General features: G+C 34.7%; 1 protein-coding gene across 4 annotated transcripts in view; it reads right to left on the minus strand.

Annotated features, from left to right (window-relative positions):
* Window positions 1-14,115, minus strand: part of PDE7A (phosphodiesterase 7A) — a 75,527-nt gene that overhangs the window by 22,191 nt on the left and 39,221 nt on the right. For 2 of the 4 annotated variants that reach the window (XM_002198776.7, XM_030266269.4), the window contains exons 2-3: window positions 13,617-13,677; window positions 6,371-6,454 (exon numbers count right to left, since the gene is read on the minus strand). In XM_002198776.7, coding sequence (XP_002198812.4) covers window positions 6,371-6,454; window positions 13,617-13,677 — 145 coding nt within the window. The remainder of the gene's footprint in view (window positions 1-6,370; window positions 6,455-13,616; window positions 13,678-14,115) is intronic. The other 2 variants (XM_012572105.5, XM_030266270.4) reach the window with 1 other exon arrangement.

Here is a 14,115-nt window from a genome sequence, read left to right on the forward strand (position 1 = left end):
CATCACCATCACCAAAGGTAACTTTTCCTGAAGGATCTTAGAGAACAAAAGGATCTCACTGCCTTAACAAAGCACAGAGCTACAGAACCATAGAACAACTTAGGTGGGAAGGGACAGAAGAGACTTCTGAACACTGTTTAGTCCAATCCTCTGCCCAAAGCAGAGATAATTTGAGGGAATTTGCTCAAAGTCAAGAGATTAGACTACTTCAGTATGAAATAAGTGCCAATTCTCCAATGGCACTTATTTTAAGTCATTGCACAGCAGTAGAAGTGTAAAAAAACCATCATGAAAAGGTATGTACAGGACTTTACTAATTTATCTCTTTTGAATTTTGGCTCATCTTAGGATTTCTGTAAACATCTCAGGAAAGATACAAAATTAATTAAACACTGCCATTTCTGTGCTTGAATGAGTAATACTTTGTAATAATCTCAGGACTAGGAAACTACATACAAGGCAGTTTTCCATACCAAGTTCACTGAATCATATGCCCAGCAATCCTGCAGTTGTGTTTTTGGGGATTTTTTAACCCTAATCCACTCACTGGGCACAGCAAATCTGCAATTCACAACAGCATACTGTGAACTAAGAAACGCCACTGAAACTAAATATGTAGAGGAATATCATCAGAACACAAATATACAAACTATACACAAACACCGCCTTTACAAAATGGGTTATGCCATCTTAGTCAAGATACTGATCCTCCTGAAGAACATGACATATAATGGTTCAAAACTGTTTTCCCAAAAAGATAATATATTTCAGATCGTTGCCAAATCATTTTCTTGCTGTCTTCCCAGGAAAACCCACCTCTCGTCAGTGTCCTAGAAATCTTCAGTTCTACAGTAAACAAGTGACAGAACCCTCAACTCATCTTTTTTTGTCTGTTTTTCATCACCAGAAAGAAAAGAAGAATTGAAAAGTAACCCATTATGGTTAAGAGGAAATAAATTTCCTTTACCAGTCTATATCATGGTCAATACAAAAAGTCAAACTGGGAGCAGAGGTGAGAATTCTCATATATTTTCTACCAAATTGTCCAGCATATAAAAAAAAGCCTGTCCAAATAAGGTACTTGAAGAAAGAACACATTGGAGAGGTTCAAAATAAATGGGAAAAAAATTAGACTGTATCTCTTTCTTCTGTGGTCAAACTTAAGCCACCAATGAAATACAGAGTAGCCTGAACCTGTGCAAGACTCCAGAGCACACATACTGTTTTACAGTAGCTTGGAAAGAAGAAACTGTAGGCAAAACAAGTATCTAGAATAATGAAAGAAAAAAACCAAACCTGATCTATATTCTCAATTACAACTTTTTATCCCCAAACCTTCCTTAACCAAGCTCACTTCAAGATCACTCTTTTCATTTGGCCATACAACTGTATTTGGAGCATTTTCTGTGATTTCCCTCTGTGTAACTGCATTCTCCAAACTAAATCAAAGTCAAAATTTCTCTCATATTGTGGAATGCAGTTTATTTGAATAATCTGGACTGTGAATAATTAGAAGACAAATTCAGAATTGCAGCAGTCACAGAAAGGCAGCTTTTGAAGTAATGTCTCAAGCACAAGCTTTTTACTGCATAGTGATGGTATTTTCAAAAGGAAACTTCAAGCTGCAATCACATAAATCTTCCTGCATTACTTTACTCATTGTGAAACTCACCCTTCTTCATGGGGACCACTGAACAAGACAGGCAATTACTATTAAACATAACCAAATAGGTAATTCCTCTAGTTTCTTGAAACAAAAAAGGGCATTGAAATTAATCTGGACTCTACAAAAGTCCAAAAGCATCATTAGCTGCTGCTACACAAGAATCTTTTAAATTGTTTCAGGCAATCAATTTGGATTTCCACTCTTGTCTCTTCTTTGAATTCTGGTGTCTCAGGCAAGGGAAGTCTAAATTCACTGTTCAAGGTAAACATTTTCAAACAGTTCATGAGCTAAGAACCAGAAAGTTAAAAACAGCCTTGAAAGAGCACACGCTGACATTTTTGCCAGATCTCAGAATAGCTTATAATATGTTCCGCAAATGGTAATTTCCAAGTAACCAGTCTGAAAGTTGTATAATAATGATAAACTCTGAAATTTCATCATGTATTTGCACTCTAAAGGAAGAGAACTAGGTTTATTCATCCCCTATAAAAATATCTCTTTCTTTCCTCTTTCTTTCTTTCTAAAAAGGCTCCATACACAGCTAATCAGAAAAATCATCTAAGTCTCAATGAAGTCTTATACTGTACCCATTACACTGTATGCAAGCAACTATTTTCTTCAAAACTGAGCATTCCTGAATGTTATCAAACACCTACTGATTCATTCAAATTCCCTTCTTTTTTTCTAAGATATTTTAACTCACAGATGTGCCAGATTTGGTTATCTATAAAGCACAAAACAGAGCCCCATGTGTTGGCAACATCATCATCTCCCTACAGAAGTATGCTCAGATGAGACTTACAGGAGAGAATTCTAAAAACTTTTTTGACAAGATCTTACTTATTCTAGGCCAGGCACAAAAGGATAAACAAGAAGAAAACCATGCTTCTTCTCTGCAAAACCAAAGTATTCATTTTTTCTATCTGGTTCCTCCAGACTATATCCAACAACCCTTTCCTAAAAGGAAGCTTAAAAGCATTAATTTCAGCTGTGTCTGCATATGACAAACCTTAATTTTTTTTTTCTGTTATCTTAATTATTTATTTGATCTTCATTCATTTTGGCTTTAGTGTACATATCACTGTGAGCACTCACTGTTTGGGTTTTTTTTTCAGGAGAAACAGAGAGTGATTAGGGCACATTATATATGCCTTTCTTTGTGCATGCTAGGAACACCGCCAATAATCAAAATTTCTTACATGTAGTGTGTATACATACATACGTATAAATAAAAACAGACATTACTGACAACTTCTCAATATCAAGAAAACCAAAGCCTAAAACTTTACTGCTTGTTTACTATTTCTGAAAAACAGAATATTTTATCTTGCCACTTACCAATTCCTCTACCAAAGATTTTGTTTCACATTAGCTTTTATCAACATATTCTGACAACACTGAAGACTGAATTACTGTCTACAATGTCTCAAGTAAAGAAAATTCTGAAGTACACATGTAAACCATAGCCTATTTGTAAACCAGAAGACGGTAAGAGTGATTATAACCACTGTGATCACTTTTTCAGTAACTTCCCTGAAAACCAAAAATACATGCTGCATTCTCACTGTGAACTGCAAAACTCCCTTCTTGTTTCTCATGGGGTCAAAAGTATATCCAGTGTTCTACAGTCAATTCAATAAAACATTAGTGTATGCATTTTACTGTGCAACAGTGAGTTCAGAGGAAGAAAGCTGTCTGGCTGCTCTCTCTTTTCCAGAAATGGTGGATTTAAGATGCTATCTTGATGTTATGCCCATGATACCATGCAGGCATAACCAAGAGAACATAGTACCAGAAAACTTACTAACTGATAACATTAACCAACTGCCAACCAACAAAAAGAATATAATCTTGACTTTCCACATTCACCGGGAAGCAGTGTTGTTAAAACAACAAATCGTAGTTCCTGCAATTACCTATAAAAAGGAGCCTTCTGAAATAGCAGATAATGTAGATAGAAGGAAAACTACCATAGAACAAAGTTAGCTTAATCATCAGTCAAATCCTGCTTTTAATAATCTTCAGATATGACTCCCATTCCACTGTCTCTCACAACAGTATTTTTTCAACCATCTTCCTAAAATCAAACTTTTCAAAAGTTACTGTTGAGAATACTTCTAGACAAGTTAGAAACCTGAATATTCATGTATCGATTACAGAATTCCGAGATGAAGATACAGATGCTGAGCTTATAATGCCTAAGAAGATACAGAAGTTGTCTTTAGAAATAAGCACTGACAAACTTTACTTTGGCGACACTAGTTGAAGTTTTAAGTTCAAATAGTGTTATGAAGCAAAGTAGAGCGTTTAAAATTCACTACTCTTCCAAATTATCAATAAACTACTGGGTTAAGAGCCTATCAATAAATATTAGAAAAGAGACTGGTCAGCATATTATTAGCTACCCCTCCTGAAAGACATTCAACTTCTTCTCAAAACATCATTGACAGGAAAAGAAAATGCTGAACAACCAAAGTTAGCCAAGCAAAACACAGTAACAACATTAATGCTTCAGCACTGTGACTGACAGCCACTACATAAGTCTTATGCAAAACACGTAAGCAATGATCGTTGCAAAATATTTAGAAACACAGAATATAGCTAGTGGATAGTACAAGAAAGTTACAGTGAAACTATACAAACACAATGGAGGAAGCATGTCCATGCATTAACTGATGTTCAGGATACAGGTGTGGTAGGGAGGAAAAAAAAAAAAGGCAACATTCAGATGGTTTAGTCTGCTTCAGCAGTAGAAGAGACCCTTTCCAGTTCAGTATTTGCCCCAAGGAAAGAAGAGCTGACTGACTCCTCTCACATGTTATTGCTTGAATGGGTGAATATTTTTCAGTCATTTACCTCTATGTGGTAAAATCAACTCCTTCTGAAGTAACCAGGAGAGGGCAGGGAAAATATCCTACAAATTAGGTCAAGTCTGATTCCTGCAACTTTTCTCTACTGGCAGTCACATCGTGCATTATTAAATCTCTTTGATTTAAAAAATTAGGTTAACACTCATTAGTTAGCATTAACAGAGAGAATGAAAACATTTTATAGATAAATAAGAATCCCACATTTATGTAAATTACTAGATAACCTACTGATATAGTGAGAGATTGTGCTGAATTCCTGACTTTGAAAGAAACTCCGCAATGTGGCAGGAGCCTGGAAGTCAAAGAGTATCTGTTCAACAAGCTACAGTCCTTAAGTGCAAAAAATCTGATTATAATATGACAACTCTGAAAACTAACATAGCAACTGACTTGAGAGGGAAGTTAAAGCCAAATAATTTTTTGGGCCTCCTAGCAATATTTTTTGCTGTCATTAAGATGCCACAGGTGAAGTTGCTAAAAGTTGGTGGCTGTGTCTCAATAAGTAGGGCAAAGGGAAAGGGTGTGAAAGTCCTTTTCCTGACTGGTCATGATCCGCCTGATGCACAGTCACCAGGATGGAAAGAACCAGCGTGTGATGAGCACCATAGAGTTAATCAGACAAGGGCAATATTATCATATATTGACTGCCTTTTAACAGGTAGTTATTTTAATAGTTCTGTTAGTATTTTCCTATATCAGCATGAAATGCCACATATATTAGACACAAAAAGACAATTATATCCTTCATAAATTGCATGCTATTTCTGCAAATAATTTATTATAGCAAATCAGGACTTGAGATGAAACTCTTATCCTCTTTATTGAAAAAAAGCTACATAGCACACTCTTCAAACTTTGTTTTCTCACCTATTTTTATGAAACTTTTGAACGAAACTAAGAGTTTAAGAGTTTTAGAAATTATCTACTTTTAAAAATAATAACTTCAGTTAAGATCGGAGTATAAGACCAGTTTCTGCCACTCATTTTTATTCATAAGGTAATTACAACAACCACACTTACTACCATGAAATTAGCGTTACTAAATCTCTCCATTGCGTTCAGAATACTTGGAATTGTGCTGATACAATGCTGGTATAAATCCTTTATGACACTTAATACCTTAATTATTGGCATAATTAACTTAAGACTTTTGCTGCATATTGGTTTGATGATGTCAAAACTTTGTATTACCACAACCACTGACAAATTTAGTTGTAATAATATAGATGGATAATTTTACTTTTTTCTCTACAAAAATATTCTTCTTGTAACAATTATGGAAAAAGAAATATTCCTCAAACACACAGTCAAAAAAAATTAGGCTGTCACTGTCACCTAAAACTTTAATTTTTATTTAACATCTGTCTCTGTCCAAAAATTTAAGTCCTAGCTACTCACTTAAGTAGATATAAATGTTAATTCATTATGATTAGGTCAAGAATATTGATAATACTGTAATTCTGTTCAAGTGTCATCCTGAACAAAGCCTTTTTAATGCTTTATAAAAACAGAAAAGTATTCTCCTCAACTGATTGTGTCTGCCAAGTAAGTACACAGCACACACATCAGTAGCTGTTTAGAAGATATGTCTTCATTTCCATATGAATTCAGGTCTAAATTCAATAAGTTTAAAATTTTTTTTTTTTTTTTTTATATTTAGCAGTGAAGATTTTCCTCTTCTATTTTTGGCAATGAGCTAGAATGAAAGCTTTTCCTAAGAAGTATAAAAAAATAGTCTTGCTATAAGAGTTGCTAACTTTACTTTAGAGGCTCAGTAGTAAAAATTGATGGAAGCCTTTGTTTATTTGTCATTTATCTGCTTTTAAATACTTACAGTGAAAAATACGGAAATCAATGTATGGATGAGAACCTCTTCTCTCTGTTTCAAATCCTGCCCGACTTCTTACTCGCACATCTCCTAGAAACAGGGTCAAGAGTGAAATAAAAGTGTGGAAGAGTGGCAGAGATAAAATGCAAATGAACATAGCCTGGAGGGTTAAAGATTCATGTACTTAATGGAGGAGAGTAATTCAAACAATAGGCCTACTTTAATGCTTTTTGTTTTAAAGGTGAAATTCAAAACAAAGTTTGAAGACTTGTTAAACATGCAATCACATGCTTTCTTGCCAAAATCTCTCCTGCCTAAGCATAGGTTGCCAGAAGCATGTGATAAGCATTCAGATGAAATTAGGAAGAGCTTGCTACACCAGTATGGTAAAAATGCACCTTAATATGACAGAAAACAAGAACATTTAAAGTTGATTTGTTCCTCAGTAACACACATACAACAATAACATTTTGTAGAATACAAAAAAGATTCAACTTCTAGGAATGGTAGCTTTTAGCAAATAAGCTAGTTACAATATGGTTTTATATTATACAGTATTTTCCCACTAGCATTTACTTACTTGTGCTCAGCTGTTTGAATATTACACAAGAGCCTATTAAAATACCAAAATTCAGTATTAAAATTTGATCAAACTATTTTGCACTGTAATTAGCTTCAACCTGAATCTTTTAGCATGCTACTTGATTTCTACTTATGCATTTTACCAACTGAAAGCTGATCAGTATTCTTTCGTTAGATAGTTGTATGTATTAATATAAGCAGTTCACCTGCATTAAAAACTTCCACTTAAAATCTTTTTGCAATTATAAATTTGGAGAAATCTTCGAGAATCAAGTGCAATACTGTTTCCCTCCTCAAACCCCAAAGATAAATTTAAGATGTGCAATGTGGTTTCTAATCACAAAAATTTGTCAAGTGTCGTATTCGCCTCACTTCAAACATAGCCCTTCTCATATGAAACCAAAATAACTACTTAACAAAAAGCACTATGGCTGTGCCTATAATAACTAAATAAAAATATAGAAATTTATTTTTCATCAAGTCACAGGTATCTTGAGAGCATTTGTTTCTTTTCTAACCTGCAATGTGTAATGTTGAAGCAGTCAACTTATCAGAAAACAGCTAAAGGTACTGACTCACATTTGAGTAATATGTTTTTAAATACTTAACAGGTATCTTCTAGAGATACATATCTATAAACACTGACACATCTACAGTGATGCACTTCATATGAATGTTATCTTGTGAGGCATGCTGGAAGGACCACAATAGGGTACATAGGCCCAGGGCTCCCCTAAACATAGTAAAAACATGTGCCTTTCAGTCATTAATCCCTTTTTTTTTGTTGGCTTTTTTTTTTTAACTGAAAACCTTAACTGAGCTGCAAGGGAAAGCAACCCACTTACTATATGCAAGTATTATTTTTCAGGCCACTTACTATATATTACTTATAAAGGCTTCAAGCTTTCATTTGAGCAGAGTGCAAGAGACTTGTCTCCTTCCAGGTAATACAGAGGCAGCAAATTGTAGAACTCTTCTGTTAAGCACAAGCAATTGGTGAATTTTATTTACAAAATGAATTAATAAAAATGAAAAAGAGAGGAAACTTTGGAAGAAAGCGGGCAAATGCATTAGTAGCTGTATATGAAAATAACAGTGTGCACGGCGGAAAATTCGACTTTCATTACCTTTCACTCATATTAATCTGGGTAATCAGGCATAGCTACAGCTGTGTGAATGAGTTCACCAGCTAAATTAAAAGAAAATAAAAGAGGATTTTTAGTGGAGCTAATTTTTTACAGAAAAGGTGATACAGCTTTTGTGATTTATTTTTACTTTAAAATGCAGTTTTTTACTTTTCAAATTTACAAACCACAGTACCAATTAGCTAATAGTTTCAGACTGTGTATCACTAGGTTGTTGCAGACAATTTGTTTTAAGTGTCAGGAACAGGAAAAGTGCACAGAAAAATACCTGAAGACCAACATGGAATTCCGTAAATAACAAAATGAGCAGGTGCATCTGATACATACTTTCTGATACAGAAAGTTTCTCTCTGCTTTGTTCTTTTTCATTGACTACCTTGACTAACTGCATAGACTGAATAATAGTATCCCTGATACCCTTGAAATGCCTGCAATGTTGAGAACTTTAGGGAGGAAAACAAGAAAAACTGTCTCCAAGTAAAATGTAGTGCAACTGACTACAAGACTTCAAACAGGAATTATTAGAATATCTATTACAGGAATATTTAGCCAAAGAAGGAATTGTATACTAAAAATGCACATGGCAAACTAAGGAAAAGACAAAAGTAATAAGATAAAGCTAAAATCAGTGTATTTACATGCATAGATATAAAATGAGAAATTCCCAGCAAGGAAAGCTAAATATTTTCATTACTTACTTATTGAACAAAATTCTCTCTCCCTAATCATGGTAGAAGAAGCATTAAAAGAAAAACCAACAACAGTATCTCCATATTGATTATTTTTGATAGAATACAACTGGACTTATTTTGAAAAAATATACCCCTTCTACAAGACTGGAATTCATTACAGCAACCAAAGCAGAAAATTCTCTTGTGTCAAAACAAAGGCAAAAGAGACGTCTCCATCATCATGGTACAGAACATGCATTTTTCAATATTTCAGACAATAAATGTACTTGAAAAATATTGGTACAAGTGGAATTTGATGATACCACACATCCATCTAAAGTTTCTAAATAAACAGAAGCAGAAAAAGGGATAACTGGCTGCGCATTATGAAATAATGTGCTATTAGTACAATGAAACTAATCTCTAGTGCATATGTATAGTTAGTTCCAAAACATCCAGAAACACTGGATCATCATTATGCATTCATTCTTTGCTTAATGTAACCTGCAGAAGTTTAATGGATCCCAAATGCACTCACTTCATTATACCTTCACACAACATAACATCTTCACATCAATTTGCTTGGGAAATCCTGCACAAGTGTTTTGCAACCCTGTGACTGTGAAGTTATGCAGAATTTAATTTTAAGGAAAAGACATATTTATCTTCACAGGGAACTTTACAAAAAAGCAGAAGATAGCTCAGATTTGAGATTACTTTTATCAAACAAAAGGACACTGTTACATAATTCCTTCAAACAGCAACAGAAATCCAACCTCAGAGCCAACCATTATTATGGTAGCTGAAAGACAATTAAAATTCAACACATAAAACAAAAGAACTTTTTGAATAGTTTTTGTTTATTTAGACCCTTATAAACATATTGAAATGCTTACACAATCTTTTTAAGCCATTAGATCCCACAGTCTGCTTACAGGGGAGGGTACAGAAGTGGCAGCAAGCTGAATGACAGCTTTTATCTGAAGTGTCTCTTCTTAAGCCACTTCCAGCCACACTGGAAAGATTCCCATGTTACCTCTACAGAACACATTCAAGTTCAGCATCTTAATGATACTGGACTTCCAAGAACAATTTTTTTCCCTCTTTGTGAGTTTTGTTGATTCCAAAGAATCAAGAGAAAGATTTTAAAAATGTGAAACCTTCCTTTCCAAACTTTATTCTGAGCACAAAAATGATACAATATCTGATGGCTGAGTATTTAGCTAACTTTTTTTCCAGAATCGTCCTGCATGATCAGGATCACTTGCATTTTTAAGACAAAGATCATACTGGCAGAAATTTAATTGAAGAATAAATAAATCATTTTTTGATTTTTGATTTATATTCCTTCTTCCTTGAAGAAGGAATGTAAGAGGGAGATTTGCAGCTAAGACTGAAAACTGAAAAGTAATTAGGGCTGCAACAAAACTTACCTTGAAATAGATTGTTTAATTCCTGCCCCTCTCTCAGATTCCTGCTCACACCACAAGGACAGCTCTGATACTTACGAGGCAGCTGAAATGCCACAGCTGACATCCCTGGATGTTAGGGTTACCCAGCACATACTTGGTGCTACCCCAACACTACAGTGTGGCACAGCAACAATGCAGCAGCTGCTTGGGGAGCTGAGGCCATCCGGAGCAGGGGCAGAAACCTCAGAGACCATGGAGGACAGCTGGGAGCAGAAACTGCGACAGCCACCTCCAGGTAAAGGACTCAAGTCAAAGCCATGAGGTTGTGAAGAGCAGGATTTTCAGACAGAATTACTAACTTCACAGATTAAAATTCCTATTAGATTTGTTGGAGAAACAGATGACAGGTCAGCTGAATGTGCCAGAATTAAAGCAAACAGAATACAACATAAAAACCACTACCAGAGAAGAGCATGCACAGTACACAGTAGCTTTTCTCCAATGTTTCTTATTTGAAGTGATCAAGTCCTCTAAAGAAAGATAAATGCTGCAATTGTAGCCGAGAGGTTCATGCTTACCAATACAAGCAGTCAGTGCCCCACACTTTCTACCCCATGCACAGTAGAAAAACTTTCAGTCAATATAAAGCAACAAGAAAAAGAAACCAGAAAAGCAACAGAAAAATCAGGTATCAAGATTACACAGAAGCACTTACAAGATATTTTGAGAATTCCTCACAGTTGCTGAGAAAAGTGGTTGAGGCGATGCAGATGTTTTAGCCTTTCCAAGGTCTTAAAAGAAAAATTCTACAATGCTGCATCTGTATCTATATTTTAAAATAGTAAATAAGCCACTTGGGAGTGGCTTAGTGTATATTTTGGGAATGGGGTATGACAGATGAGTCATTACAGTCAACGCTGCTTGTTTATATCGACACACTGATGAAGGCAGTTAGGAGTGAGCTTTTTATTTTTCCATATCCTAAAACAGGATCTTTTAAATTGAACCTGGACACACTGCCATAGCACAGGAATTCCTATTTACTTGGTGTAAATTAATTTCCATTGGATTACCATTGGAACAGCCTGAAAACATTGAATGAAGCAACTTCATAGCCAGCACAACTAAACAAAGGCAGAGGGAGTTATTGTAGATACTCTTAGCCTTACATTTTTGGTCTGCTAAGATAAACACCTTATCAAGGTATATTTTATTAGTAGATAGAGTCTGTATGGAATAAAACCAACCAAGTAAAAGGCAAATCTTCTCATGACTGTGCCTAACTTCCCATTAAGTTACAGCTGAGGTTTCCTTATAGCTTATTCTGCTCAAATGTACTAAGATAAACAGAACAAAAACAAAACTCTACAATACTGTAGGTAAAGCAATGCTTCACGTTTCTTGCAAAAAATTCTAATGGAACATATTAACCCTTCAATCTACTCGGATATGAATGTTTCTACATACTGATGAGCCCAACTGTTCAGCTTTCAGGCTGGTCTTTTTTACAGTCAATTTACAAGTACAAAAATAATAAATATGTAAATAGTTGCTAACTTATTCAGTACAGTACACATAACATTTGCGCAAACCAAGTGATATCTATTAAGTGAGAAAACACAAATTTACCACATAATGATTCAAACATGCCATGAGCAATTTTTTGTTTGCTTGTTGGGACCCTCCTTCACCTAAGTTGGAAGTCAATCCTTTAGAAGATTTACTGCTTCTGAACAGCAGAACAGCATGAATGAATTATGGCAGCAAGAATTATACTATTCATAACAAGCATCAATCTCATTATGTGATAATCAATGTAAATGAGAATACAAGTGAAAAATTAATTTACTTAACATAACGTTCTGAATATTTTCCAGTTCTACCTATATGAATTGTGGAAGTTTTCCAAGAAAAATTAAATTTTTCTCTCCAGTCAGATGTATATATCAAAAACTACAGGAAGCCATGCTTTGCTTCTCTCTAAAATTACTTGAGCATTATTACAAATCCTTCTGCAGAAATGATGGGCCTAACTACTTCATTTTAAATTTTGAAAACAAAATAAACCTATTTACAACATCAAAAAAAAAAAAAAAGCCCAGCAGCTTTTCCAATAAACATTTAGAAGCCAGTATCTTCTGTTCTCATCTTAACAAATCCCCAAAGTAATTAAATTCTCTGATCAAAACCCCTTCAGTAGACAATCAGTGCTACATTATTAACAACTACACAGATGTAAAAAATCAAAATAACTGAAAAAAAATGTGAAGCTGCTAAGTCCAAATTGGATTTTTATATATATATATGTGACCATATATTCCTACATACGTAAGTTAGGACTATAAATTCATATACACACATGCATATAGCTTACAATTTTAAATTCATAGACAATGCAGTTATAAATCTCTGGGGAATTTAACATGTACAATATACAACTAAACTGAAAAGACTCAGGGCATAAAAAGACATGTTCTGGTTGATTTAGTTGGAGATGGTAAAGAACTTGTAATGAGTAGCTGTTGGTGTTCACTGAGCTGTTCAAGACATCATGCAAGCATTCATAGTCCATTTCAACACAAATTCATCGCTCAAGGTGGCTTAAATTAAGTAGCAACACACAGTAGTGAAACAGACTTAGAGCACATACACAGTTCCCATGGCATCTGCACCACCAGTAGCCTCCAGAAGAGTGTGGGAAATACAGAATCTGGCAGACAGATCTGCAAGAGCTTTGCATCTTTCTCCTCTCAACAAATGACCTCAACTACTTCTGTGCACTCACTATCACAGAGGGCCTCCCCTGGATGCTTTCCCCTCTCAAAACCACTCCTTTGTTTGAACTTGGCTTTACCCTTTATCTCCTTGCTACTCTGGAAGCACTCCTCAGTAAATTGAACTATTTGGCCCTGTCAAGCACCCTTTCCTTTCTCAAATCACCTTCTAGGATTAACGAGAAAAATATTGTTTAAAATCAAATCATCATTACTTCCAGAACACCTTGCGCATTTCATAGCCTTAGTATTGAAGTTTGTAAGAGTGAGTGGTAACTCTCCAATAAGTGTTCTCTGAGCTACAGTTTTAACTAGAAAGATACCATGCAGAGGTGGTAAATTCCATTACAGAAAGATAAATCATGAGTCACTTGGAAAACTTGATTTCTACCAAACATATTGAGTTAATTATAAGACCTTTCCTTTTTCTTCAATATAGGAGTAAAACATCCTACACAATGTTTAACTCAGGAAAAAAAAAAAAAAAAGGAAAAAAGTAAACCCCAAGTCAACACATAAGAACTGAAACTCTTGTAGAGATTCTACCCAAAATATTATCCAGGAGAAAAAGAATGTTAAGTTTATTAAATGGACAGAGATATAAAAAAGTTAGTATTTAAATCAAACATAAATGGTGGAACTTGAAATAAAGAAAATGGTGTGCTTACCTAGCATACGAATGTACAACGCAGTCTGATCGGAGCTGTCATAGGAAATTGCTCCACGTCTCTGAAAAAATAAGTGTATTTTAAGCAAGTTAGAAGAAAATAATTTTTAAATTGAAGTGAAAATAAAGTATTAATTGACCATTTCCATTTTACTTTTAGAAATTGTGTGTCTCTCATGCAAAATGCATTTTTCAAGCATATGCATCAACTGATTTTGCTTGAAGAAGGAACAAAGGAAGGATAGGAATTGGTAGCGAAAAGACTATGAAAAGCAAGATCAGAGTGTGGTTAAAAACACCCCCATATTATTCCTTTCCAATGTTCCTCAATCATTCCTCACAATAGGAAGGATGTAGAACGAGATTACACAGACACAAGAAAGTGCTCCTCATGGCCTTCTAGAACACCATACTTGAAACAAATACTTGCAGTTTCTGGTTCATATATCTACTTTTACCCAGAGGGTATTTCCATCTTTCAAAGGTAAGAGATGTAAAAA

Source organism: Taeniopygia guttata, chromosome 2 (assembly GCF_048771995.1).
Source record: "Taeniopygia guttata chromosome 2, bTaeGut7.mat, whole genome shotgun sequence".
Lineage (NCBI taxonomy): Eukaryota > Metazoa > Chordata > Aves > Passeriformes > Estrildidae > Taeniopygia > Taeniopygia guttata.